The sequence below is a fragment of the Ilyonectria robusta genome, assembly GCF_021365365.1.
Source record: "Ilyonectria robusta strain PMI_751 chromosome Unknown BGZ61scaffold_28, whole genome shotgun sequence".
Lineage (NCBI taxonomy): Eukaryota > Fungi > Ascomycota > Sordariomycetes > Hypocreales > Nectriaceae > Ilyonectria > Ilyonectria robusta.
In genome coordinates, this window is record NW_025764462.1 from 256,761 (window position 1) to 269,208 (window position 12,448).

General features: G+C 49.6%; 5 protein-coding genes across 5 annotated transcripts; 3 read left to right on the top strand and 2 right to left on the bottom strand.

Moving 5' to 3' along the window:
• Nucleotides 1-2,754: 2,754 nt before the first annotated feature.
• BGZ61DRAFT_484083 (uncharacterized protein) lies at nt 2,755-3,099 on the top strand (the record flags this gene model as incomplete). Its single annotated transcript, XM_046249559.1, has 1 exon — nt 2,755-3,099. The coding sequence occupies one exon, from the start codon at nt 2,755-2,757 to the stop codon at nt 3,097-3,099; it is 345 nt and encodes a 114-aa protein (XP_046097705.1).
• Nucleotides 3,100-3,581: 482 nt separating this feature from the next.
• On the bottom strand, nt 3,582-4,759 carry BGZ61DRAFT_498562 (starch binding domain-containing protein; the record flags this gene model as incomplete). Its single annotated transcript, XM_046251287.1, has 2 exons — nt 3,582-4,598; nt 4,658-4,759. 2 exons carry the CDS (start codon nt 4,757-4,759, stop codon nt 3,582-3,584), a joined length of 1,119 nt encoding a protein of 372 aa, XP_046097706.1.
• Nucleotides 4,760-8,432: 3,673 nt separating this feature from the next.
• BGZ61DRAFT_522404 (uncharacterized protein) lies at nt 8,433-9,699 on the top strand. The gene is made up of 3 exons (XM_046252546.1): nt 8,433-8,991; nt 9,051-9,250; nt 9,323-9,699. The coding sequence occupies exons 1-2, from the start codon at nt 8,443-8,445 to the stop codon at nt 9,231-9,233; spliced, it is 732 nt and encodes a 243-aa protein (XP_046097707.1). The 5' UTR covers nt 8,433-8,442; the 3' UTR covers nt 9,234-9,250; nt 9,323-9,699.
• On the bottom strand, nt 9,572-9,967 carry BGZ61DRAFT_302500 (uncharacterized protein; the record flags this gene model as incomplete). The annotated part of the gene is made up of 1 exon (XM_046238700.1): nt 9,572-9,967. A coding segment is annotated over one exon (396 nt), but the record flags the coding sequence as incomplete, so codon positions are not given.
• A 1,415-nt stretch (nt 9,968-11,382) lies between these two features.
• BGZ61DRAFT_484087 (proline racemase) lies at nt 11,383-12,423 on the top strand (the record flags this gene model as incomplete). The annotated part of the gene is made up of 1 exon (XM_046249560.1): nt 11,383-12,423. The coding sequence occupies one exon, from the start codon at nt 11,383-11,385 to the stop codon at nt 12,421-12,423; it is 1,041 nt and encodes a 346-aa protein (XP_046097709.1).
• Nucleotides 12,424-12,448: the final 25 nt, after the last annotated feature.

Sequence of the window (12,448 nt, forward strand, 5' to 3'; positions counted from 1 at the left end):
CATTCGACCATAGAAATCACCTTCAAGAGCGTTTTAATTCCTCTATAATCGCAGAAATGGCCTTCCAGTCGACTGAGTCCTAAGCGTACACTGGGTTGAACTCATAACCACTATTCCATCTATGACAGACAACTTGGCCTTGGTTGAAGGGGAGTGGATGTGTAACAGTGATGGTACAGTTATGTGCAACAAGCCACTAGAAGAGTGGTTGAACTGACCCCGGCCTACCCTAGATTTATGTAGTGTTGCAAATTGAAGTTGCTGGGGTTAATTGGATGTAGACCGTTAGCAATATGTCCGAATCAACTGAAAGTTCGTCCTCTAATCGAGCGTCTAGGCTCCCCACCACAGCGACTGCTTGCACTCAAATCAACTCACCAAGAATGGCAAGCCCACCAACACCTCGGGTTATTTCAGGTAAATATTCCCATATTGCGGAGGCCGACATGTTGTAGCTGATCACCAAGTAAATTAGAGTCTGCGCTACAGAACCGATTTGAAACCGAATTCTGCACTGGACATGTCACAAGTCACCTAGAACAAGGCGAAGAGCCTTTTGAGCATCGATATCTGGTGATGGATGTTACCTTAAACGACGCGACTAGCATCTCTTGGATCAGAGTTGAGCACATGGGCGACCTAGGTGGAAGCAGCTCAACGAGCAATGGCACGAAAAAGAAAGAAGCAGTGGTAGTGCTGACGCCAACTTCGACCCCGCTATACTTGGAGAAACTCAAGCATACTAGACCATATTTCCGTTTCTTGAGCTAAGCTCCTGCTGCTCTAAGCTGAGCTATCGCTGAGCTTGGGCTGAGGATCATGGGGGTCGGGCTAAGGGGCCTAGAGGGGCCTACTGATTCTCTTCAGGGCTAATGATCTTGGGTTTCTATTTCGATATTATCATACCAGAATACACTGCGCTTTGGTGAGGATGTTAGTGAAGAGGCTTAAGCTGGTTATACTGTTATTTAACCTTTAGATAAGAATTGGAAGATGGCTGGACTAGCAGCTCTAGCTCTTTTTATGTGCCGCGCGGCCTTATATTTAGGTTCAGGTAGCTGAATCTAATGGCATTTCAAGTGGTTGTATTGGTGGTTGACAGACATTGTACGTTAAGATGACGGGACTTGAAAGCCGAACCAAATAATATCTTTTATGGGACTGTTCCTACTCTGCTTCTCATCTCCTTGCTTGATGTTAGCTACTGGTTGAGTTTATATCCTAAATTTAGTCTCAGCCTTATTACCCCGTAGGTTGATGGGGAGCACCGTGCTTCACTATGCAAACTGCTAAATTACAAGTATCCAGTGGCTTTTAGACGTTGCCTATAAAATCTACCTCTATAAAAACCTCGCTTATATTCTAAGCAATGTGTCTACCTAGTAATCATGCTTGAAGGACAGGTAGTTCACGTCCACATCCATGAGCTGTATAAACGTGACACCCACTGTTGATCCCATTGTTAGGGTTTTTTTTAGGACTGTCGAGCCTCCGGTCCGCCTCCGGGTATGTGTGCACTAGGCCCATACCCTCTTCATACATGTGACAACATCAGAACCAGCGGAACTCTCAAAGATAGAGGTACGTAGTGCTGACGTGGTTGGCATAAGCATCAGCGACGTGACGAGTCGGCCTCTCACTCTTCCAGCCGCTTGATCCAGCCCGGAAAATCCCGTCTGACAAAGACGGTAACTTCCTGGGGAGGATCTAACACTGGAATAACTTTAACTTTACCCACTTTGATGGAAGAGATGAACAGCCGCACAATCTAGGGAAGCTTATGCGTCAAGTGTTCACTAACCTTTTGCTTTGCTTGGTTGGATCTACGGATCTACACGGGTCAAACGCCACGTTTCGTATCGTCCTCAATATCTCATTAATTCAATATACTACCATGGGGAGGACTTATGAATTTACGACCTCCAAGTTTATTCTCTGTCCAGCGTGTCTCCAAGCAACGTCTGTTTACCTTGGGTAGATATGCATGCTTTTCCCTGGGCCTTGCCTGGAGCTAGAATACTACTGGATTAAACCCGCGACACTACTCAATAGAGATTTCGGATCGTCGCATCATGCCTCACCTATCTGGATCACTCGCTGGTCTCTCAACACGCCGGTTGCTTCCAGCTAGTGCAAGCGCCGTTTGGACCGTCGATCTTCCGCCAACGTTCCACAGTGAATGCAAAACCTAGATCGAGACTCGGAGTTTTAAAAATGCTAGCGCCCGACTTCCGACGAGGCTTTCTGGGCTGGCGTCTTACTTAGACGGGGAAGCGTTGATTTGGAGAGTTCCGTTCGCCACAACGACTGGCTCGTGCTATTGATGGATCTGGTCACCGTTGTCGTCATATTGCGTCACCTGAATAGATTGTGACGGTAACACCCTTCATAGATCGACAAGCCTGTATCGGGATAGTAATCATCCTCCTTTTTTCGCGAAGTTGTCTCCGTCAAGTGCCTGTCAGAGGCTGATAGGCTTTCAACTACGGCTGGAAAGCTCCGCCTTGCCCTCATCATCGATCTGAGCGAGGGATCTGAGAGCATTGGAGGAACGACCTCGTATCTTTCAGCTTTTAGGGTCTGGCTACAAAGGATAGAAACAAGTATAAAACTTGTCCTCTCATCACTCCCGAGAAGAGAATATTCGACATCATCCACAATCAACTTGATCGCAACAGAGTCAACTTCACACAACTTCACACAACATCAAAATTTTTCATCTATTCAGAACCCAAATCTCATAATTCGTTCAAAATGCTCTTCAACACACTTCTCGTCAACGCTGTTCTCGCATTGACTTCGGTCACTGCAATTCCCAACCCAGATGTCAGAGATGCCAATCTCGAAGACCGCGACGCCGAAGTTGGTGGTGGCTACGACGACAGCCTCGACGCCCGCTCCTCATCTTGCCGTGGTAGCGGATGGTACTACCGCGGGGGCCGCTGCCGCTGCAAAATGGACAACTACATCTACGACTCCGACTACGGCTGTCACTACGACTGCCACGACTCGGGCTCGTACTGGAGCTCGGGCTCGTGCCGCTGTCGCAGATCGGGATATTACTGGGATGACAACAGCCATCGGTGCCGCCGTCACTAAATGGAATGAGGTTGAGGTTGGGTTCGGGGAAATTCGATCGCTAATTGTCACTTTAATCACTTCGTGTTGGGGATGAAAGGCACCAACATGAGCCACTCATTGTATATCGGCCGATAGTTATGTTTTCTAATTGAATCAGTCTCTTCTTACATGATACCCCTTGCATTAGGTCATCCTTGTCCCGTTAGATTCGGAGATATGCAGGTCACGCCGACGGGCAGCTGGTAGATCATCGATTACGATGGTGTCGGCGGGTCCGCGTTTTGTCTCAGTAGATATCCAGTGGACTGCTTGGACATACACATCTGCTTAATAGTTTTACAACTGCCATCTGCTACAACTAACTTCTCTGCCTCGAAATCCTAGTCTCATCAGGCTTCTCATCAAACGAATAATCCTTGGCACGCATCCAAAGTCGAAACCCAAGGAAACCGACGCTATTCATCTAAAACTACAGCCATCAACAAGGAGACTTCTCGAGTCTATCGCTTCCATGTACCGCTGACAGTCACCGCATTGCAGCTACTTGGGACTGAATACGCGCGGTTGGGGTCACTCTCCCACTTGACTGCCCCGTTCGACTCCACGACAACGAACTTGTACTCGAAAGACTGACCGATCGGCAGGTTGAGAGTTGTGGTCCAAAGGGGATTGGCCGAAGTGTACTTTGAAGCTGATAGCGCTGGTGCTGAGGATGGGCTCCAATTGCCGAGGGCTGCGATGGAGCCTACGACCTTGACCGTTTGGCCCACGACAGTCGTGACCTTATGATCGAAAGTGACGGGTACAGTGCTGCAAGACGTTCCGGGGCTCTGAGTCGTGGTAGGCGCAGGTGTTCCAGTCCCACTGCCAATGGCGATGTCGGCACATGTGAGATAAACTTGGCCCGTCTGAAAGGAATTCCAGCGCAACGACAGAAGCGTATGGTTCGAAACATAGTTGGGGATTTTGATCTTCTTAGACACAGTATAACCGCCTGCGATGGAGGTATAGCACGAACCAAGAGGAGCGTTGTCGACGCCCTGACAGCCGCGGCTTGACGATGCGCCAAAGGCATTGCAAGTGAACCAATCGTTTCTCCAGCATGCTTGTCCTGACGAACAGTCGGGGTTGAAGCCACAAGTCTGTCCAGACACATCTGTACATGGGAGCAAGCCGTCTTGAAAACAATCTTCGGCGGCCTGTTTCTCAGCGTCGGTGGGAATGTAGCCCGGCGTCAACAGCTTATCAACGATGTCCTGATCCTGGCAGATTCGGTAACTGAACATGCCGCCATGATCTCCGTTGTTGTCGACGCACCATTGGACGTCGACGATGTCTCCAGCCTTGTAAGTGGCCACTGGACTGTTGCCATAGTTGCTCGTAGGCGTATTGTAGTCAACGCTGACTCGAGCGTTGTACCCACATGGCCCGCTCCTACCGACGGTTGCCGCCTCTACGTCAGGCCAAGCCGACACAGGCTCTCGAATGGTACATTCCGGGCAAGAGTCGAGACCAGCCTGTTGAAATCGCATGTCAGTCAGATAGAGTTGCTATCACGTCGTTCAGAATAACAAACCTCTGTTCCAAGACGGGTACGACTCTTGGGAATAGTCAGGTAGCCGTGTCCATGGACAGTGGCAAGCATGCCTGCAGCGACAAAGAGATGATATGGCTTCATGATTTCCAAGTGTGAGTCTGGACAGGACACTTTGCTGATGCAGTTGACTGAGAGATGATTTAATTGAGACACGATTCAAGACTGATAGAGAAGTCAGATACTATAATAAGTGATCATCAAGATGAGTGGCTTATATATACGCTGTAACTATGATGAAAGCTTCATCAATTGGGAAATTACTCCTTCGCCTATTCAGCTAGCGAGCAACAAGTTGGAAACTTTCGGTCAAACTCCTTGACTACGGCCCGAATAAGAGCCAGCTGGGGAACAGGATAGCTGCATGATGCAAACCTCAAATTAGCATAGTTTAACTCCACGTGTTGGCAAACGTGGGCATGTGAAGGGAATGAATGCGGAGTCTCCGCCGTAGAATATTTCCTGTCGCGACCCGTTTCGGGTGAGAGGGTGCTCAGAATATTTCTCTCGGCGTTTCTATCGACAATTACCGCTAGCTTCTCAAATTCCCTGCTTTGGCCGGGGTAAATTCTCCAATAGATCGATGCGGTCTGCGGCTTCAGTTCCGCCATCGCAATTAAGATCTATCAAGGCCCTGCACTGGGGTAGAGTCTAACCGTATTAATAGCCTACGGACAGCAGTCGGCCCTATGCCCCCATGGTTGGGTTGACGCTAGAGCTGGCACATATAGGGATATAACCCGCGTTCTATACCGGGAATGCACTGTCAGTGGACGGAAGTGTCGCTCCGTATTCCCAAAGCAGGATCGCCTCTTTTGCTCCGCACTTCTTGGCTGTGATTGATAACCGAGGTGCTGTGACGAGAAATTGAGCATTGCTTCCAGCCAATCGCCATGTGACGGGCCAAAATGTCATATTGGTCTACTCTTCGCCAAGACCTTGCACTCATGATCAGTAGGACCGATAGGGTCTTTGCGCTGTAAGCCATCTTGCAGTCCAGCCCTGAGTCTTGCGTTGTCGTCTCCATAACCTTAAGCTGTGTGTCGGTCCACAGGGGTTCTTGGATGCTACCCTCTTCGCCGACACCAATGAAATTAATCCCTGAGAGATTAGCGCCGGCATCTCTGGAAGAGGTGACGACGAAATAAAGAAAATACCAGCCCATCAGCTGATACAGTATGCGGGTGCGGCTTGACGAAATCAGGTTCATCTGCCAAGAAGGCTCGGCTTAATGCTCGTAGCGAGGTGCAACTTCGGTATAATTGATGATACACCCCTTACTAGAGCTTGAAGTGCATGAAAAATTCCCACGATAGGCAAGCGTCGGTTAGGCGAAGCCACACTTTGTAGGGTGTTGGCATGCAAGTGAACTGGCCTGATCGTCCTCCGCCAGCACAAATCCCGCAAAGGATCTAGGGCGAGGTACGCCAGAGATTGAAGCTGAAAAGAAAGCTGCCGCCGAGTTATCTGGTCACCGGTCGCACCGAACATTGTCGTCGACAGGACCGGTTTGTGAGGTTAGTTGGGATACTTTCTAAAATTTTCGTGGATTTGCTGGGACTCATCCATTACTGCATCTCGAATTCGTGTACGCTAAATCACATATTTCTCTTTGCTGTTTTGACGACTTCAGCACTGATTGATTGTCTGAACAAATCCGACAATATGCCATTGCCGCCTCGGGTCCACCAGCTCCTCGAAGAATGTCTGCTGAAATATGTTGGCAGGGGATCTCTCACGGGGGGGCAAGGACTGAATCGTTTCCGTCAATTTTCTGATAGTCTCAAAATGATCGTCCTGTGGCCTTTTATTTCTACCTTCTCCACTTGCTGTTTCCTCTCTCTGAATCTCCAATCTTTTCTTTTATCTGCGTACCTTGTCCACAGGCGGTGGACACACGTAGTTGTGTTCCACTTGGCTGGAGTTCGCCTGTGGCCCTCCAAGTTAAGTCATAGGATGCCATCTAACGTTACGAAATATGTTGAACCAGAGATATAGATGTTGGTGATCGAAAAGTCATCGCTAGGGTGTGTCGGCGAGAGTCGCGTAAGCATTTTGAAGGTGCAGGTGCGCTATCGTTGTTGAACATTCTATACCAGAGAGAAGACTAACTGGTTGCAACTCGGCTGCTACCTGTGGAGCTTTCATTGTCTGGATGCCTCAACTGTGCGAGCCACATGTAGCACGCCGACTTGGCCATGCCCTCGCCCGCCATCTCTTGCACTCTCAGGAGGGCGAATAATTGACAGTGAGGCGATGAATGGCCATCATAGTGCTGAAGGTGATCAGGTGAGCTAAAATATCTTTCGAACAAGCCAGCAAGGCGGGGCAAGACGTGCCGTGCCATGGCGCAGAGAAGACCAAAACCTGAAGGTTAATCAGGAGAGCAGTTTCCTCATGGGGCTGGTATTATCGGAGGTATGATGAAAGCTGAGGTTAGTGACACTTTGGAAGCCAAAATATGGTATCCCTTCCTGTAGTCCATCGGTCTCTGCGAGAATAAATTGGGAAAACCATAGCCCTACTAGGCTGGTGAGTTTGTAGCGCTCCATTTGCCTCACTTCGCTTTATCCACTAAGGCATGTGTATATCGGCGCGTAACAACCAAGAACTCGGTGCCAGAAAATTCTTGAGGACCTGGCCAATGAACTTGGCGGTGTTAAAATCCCAGCAGCCAGCTACGTTATTCCAGGCCATCTCAAGACGTAGGAAATGTGCTTCTGTGGTCCAAGAACGATAAAACTGTGCGAATGGCTCCTTTCTGACATCATTCAATATAAGGCCGCCATCACTTTGGGGCTGCTGGGCCAAACTGCGTGAGTGCAATGATTGTTTTCTCCAAGGGCACAGAAACAGGTTCAGGGTAACTGATTTCCTCAGTCGCGATATCGAGTAAATTAAAACCGCGGTGCGTAACTTGTAAGAGATACTGACGCATGGATTGAGCCCTATATTGTGGCGAGCAGACTAGTTGAACTTTCCAGACCCTGAATGGCGAACACGGCGTGACTAGTTGGAGAGGCCAGGATACGCCTACAGTCACGAACACCCTGCAGCTCCAATAAGAATTATACTCGGCAATGGATACTGAGAGTAGGTGAATAGACTAAGTGCTAAATCTCGAGGCTAATAAGCTCCAAGAGCATTTTGGCATCCTTCTTTCTCGGCAAGTGAGATCACTGCTCGGATAGATGACAACCCGACTGAGTTTCTTGTCCGAGGGTTTTTCATGGCGGATATTGTGGGATGCTGAGCCCCGATGCCTGAATGAGGCGCAAACGACGGCGTCACTTCAATTAATGTGATTGGTCTCAGAGCAAAATAGGTGGGTTTCCCCACGCTGTCAGTTCAATGAGGAATAGACCGCTAAGTATATAATTGGCTATTATCCGGAATAAATGGGTCTTTTAGTTCAATTGATTGGCCGTTGTGAAGACTGTGTGGAACTGGTGGAGCGTTCATTCAATTAGGCCTAGTACGCTGACACATCCACAATATTATCCAATCAACTGGCTCTATCCTCGCTCAAGTGGATGAATCGGTCTCCACTATTCTCCCGATTGGTACACTGGCATCATCCCAAACATGTCGGCACTCAACAGGAGGCAGCTGAGCCCAAAGATAAAGAGGAAGAGGAGAATAGCCACCCACAAGGCATCAGATACTGGCAGGATCCGAGCACCCCAATATCTATATAACCTGGCCTCTTTTCCTCATGTTGGCTTCTTGAATCTCCATCTCCATCCTCGCCTCGTCACCTCTCCATCATGCTCCTTACTTTAATCCTCCACATCACACGTTTCTCATTCTTGCTGCTCTCAAACACATACCAAGCCTACAGTACCATTATTCCCCTCCCGGACCACTGCGCGGCAATTCCTGTCGCGGACGAGGAGATGGGGGAACGCATCTTTGATCGTGCCATCAGTCCCCATATCCGCGCTATTCCTGCAGATGAATTCGCTGTCCTCGCGAAGGGAATACAGTTGACCACCAGCATTATGGAAACCCTTGAAGCAAAGGGGGGACCAGATGCCCTGGCTGTCTTTAGCAAAGCGAGCACTGATTTTGCGTGGGAAGTTGTTTCTCTAAGCGCTACTCGCGATGCATTCATTCACGTCTTCGAGCTCGTGGATGAGGAGGCGCTCAGGGCTCAGTATGTCGAGTTTTTCGATGCCCCTCTTGACACCGCGGAACAGGAGGCTGCCGCCAGAGCCATTCTCTGTCGGATCAAGGGTTTACCGGCCACTGTCAAGGCGCGAAGCAACATGTACGAGCTCCAGTCTCAGTCGCAGGCCATCATTAAAGATGTGGAAGTAAGTACTGCTCTGTCTCTGGTTTCCTAAATGGGCGTTTTAATGACTCTTGTCCCTAGTCCCGCTGGAAGCATCAACCAGAAAAATTGGAAGAATTTCTCGTCAAGTTCCTTGCAAATCCATACGAAGACGATCGAGAAAAAGCTATGGGTGATCTCATGGAGACGGTATCTTCAGAGACAGACCTAGTCGAGCGCCTGAAGAAGTACCAAACCGAGGTTGACCGAAAGGATGAATTGTGAATGGAATATTACACAACGTGAGTCTTCACGCAGCCCTTTAAGGCTGTAATAGATCTTACTTCCACACTCACTAACTCGCCCTCCCCCAGCGCTGTCTCGCATTTGATATAGTCTGTGGGTCTTTCCCGTGTTACAACTGTTGAAAATTGCCCTAGGTATCTTACAATCATTACATGAATTTTCTCGGTTGCTATTATCTTAATTATTGCCACGTATTTTCGCGTACTAGGCGTGGGGCACCAACTCCCACTCATTACTCTCTTGTTATCAAACTGACTTGTGCGATCGGTGAATGAACACTTATAGAAATCAATCAGCCGTCGTAATCATTCTCAGTCATCCAACACCTTGATAAACTCCCATACAGTTCCGCCTTCGCTACCCGCAACAAGGGTGTTGCCCTCGCCAATCGAGATTTGCCGCATGGTAAACCAGTCCGGAGCCAGAAGGGTATACCCCCCGCACTCTTGTCTTCTGGCGTGAAAGTGTTCCCAAGCTTTATGACTCCAGCCGTCAACCACCATATTCCACCAAATGTTGTGGCCCAAGTATCTTCCCGAGACGGTGTTACGAAACCCAAGAAATCCGTCCTTCTCGGTGCAAAGCCAACGCCAGCTACCAGCTCGATTGGCGCTGGTCTCCAGTTTCGGTCTGCCTTCGATAACAGTGATTGCTCGACCATAGGCTTTATCCACGATAATGAATGTGTCGCCAGCTTGTGGTACTGCATCACGGAGAACGACATCGCCCCAGAAACGCTCAGTGGCGAACTCGGTAGCGAAATCGGTAGCGAAATCGGTAGTGGACTCGGTGTGTGGGGTTGATATGCCCGTGGGGGCAAAAGTGGATGCGACCACCGAAGCTGTGTCGACATCACCATATCCTGTCATGATCTGGTGCGCCTCAGAAGATTCCATATCTGTGATGTGATGCTTCATTGTCAACCGTATGAATAAGGAAGATGGATGAACCCCGCTCTTCAAACGCCAGGCTTGGACTTGAAGCGCCCGACCAACAGTGGCTGGCTGCCTGAGACAGGATTCCCTGACTAATGCCCAGGGCGACCGTCATGGGCCGCCAACAAGTGAAGAGGGACATACAAACTGATATTTAAAGTACTAATACATTTCTAGCAGATGGGAGGGTGGCAGAGACGACAGCTGTCTGAGTGGAGCGCCGCTACCACGTCAAAAATAGAAGTCGCACGACTAAAATACATGCTTAGCGTCAATTTACCCCAGATCAGGCTCATTTATCGTCTTCTCCTACCTCTCTTAGCAGATCCGAATCAACCCCCTTTCAAGGAAGTTCCTTGACAAGATGGCATGTCGATAGTGGTAACTTTCTCGGCCTCCTCCAATCCGGCAAAATCTCCGAAATCGTTATTGTACTGCTCAAGCTAGAGGACAGAGGAGCCAATCGAGATGCCCCATGACTTTCTTAGGTCTGCCCTTCAATATTAGTTGAGTTACCCTTGACGGGCAATAGATCCCTGCACTACACGGAAGGTGGGGGCGTTGCCTTCTTACTCAACCCACCGGGTAGATCAAAACCTCCCACGCGAGCGACGGCAACAGTGAGCATCAATCAATAGAGATAGGCGAATGGGGGACACAAAAGGGCAGCCAATCGCAGAGCGAGGGGTATTGTGATGAAAAACGACATTCCTGATCCTATGCGCAGTCGGGTGCGATGTGCAAGAGAAACCGGGAAAGGCACGTCGCTCCACGATAGGAATGTCTCCGCGGCCAGAGTGTCTCTAATTCATGCCGGTGTGCGGGGCCTAACTCCCATCCCCAGACCTCCCTTAGGTGTCATTGGACAATAGTTTTGTAAAAATGACCGCTTTGTTATCTAGGTAGTGATGCGTCTGTACTTGGAGGGCGTATTTGCGCATCTGAGGGTGCCTGATACGTTAGCATTCACTAAATGATCTGCATTCGCATGATCTTGTCACTCCCGGTGACGAATCCGCTCGATTCCCGGCTTCGGTCTTGTATCAGCCGTCTCTTTCCCCGCAATCATAGCCGAATGACGAGAACGTAGTGGTTGTATATAACTAGGAGATGTTACCACCTACCCAATCCACCGCACACTGTCACCATATCTGGCAATCACCGGCTGGCCTCCGCAATCTAAAAAAATCGCTATGCGGTCTATTCGCACCCTTTCTGTTGTTGGATGCCACGCCGAGGGCGAAGTAGGCGACGTCATTATCGGCGGAGTTCTCGATGTCCCCGGCAAAACAATGTACGACAAATTAGTCCACTTCCGAGACAATGACGATCAAATCCGCCAGCTCGTTCTCAACGAACCTCGTGGGAGGGCCTCGATGAACACAAACCTGGTGCTTCCACCCTGCAACCCCCTCGCAGATGCCGGTTTCCTGATCATGGAGAGCGAGGAATACGCGCCCATGTCTGGTTCCAACACCATCTGTACTACAACTGTGTTGTTGGAATGTGGCATAATTCCGATGAAGGAGCCGATTACCAGAATCAACCTTGATACCGCCGCTGGCCTTGTTGGAGTTACTGCGGAGTGCCAGGGAGGCAAATGCAAAACTGTTGCCTTTGACAATGTCGCATCCTTTGTTGCTGGTCTTGATATACCAATCGAAGTTCCTGGATTGGGCACGGTGTCTGTTGATGTAGCCTGGGGCGGCATGTGGTATGTCCTCGTGGACGCTGCTTCAATTGGGCTTAAGGTTGAGAATCAACATGGCCCCCAGCTTGTTGAGGTCGGGCAACGGGTTAAGAGGGCGGTGCAGGCCCAGTATACCCCAGTGCATCCAGAGAACCCGAGTATCCGCGGTGTTACTGTGCTGTGTATCACCGAGCCACTTGAAGATGGGCCTGGATATAAGACCGCCAAAAATACTGTTGTGGTGTCCCCGGGGCGCTTTGATAGGAGCCCTTGTGGGACAGGAACGTGTGCCCGACTTGCCGTGCTGCATGCGAGGAGTCAAATCAAAGAAGGAGAAATCTTTCGACACCGCAGCATCATCGGCACGGAATTTGAGGCCCATATCCGTGGGACTACGAAGGTTGGAGAATATAATGCGGTTCTCCCGACAGTCAAGGGCAGGGCTTGGATTACATCCTACAAGCAGATCGTGTTGGACCCAGAAGACCCATATCCGAATGGCTTCCGGGTTGGTGATCAGTGGCATGTATCAGTTGACCCATGAGGTCGACTAGCAGGGTAGTGAATTG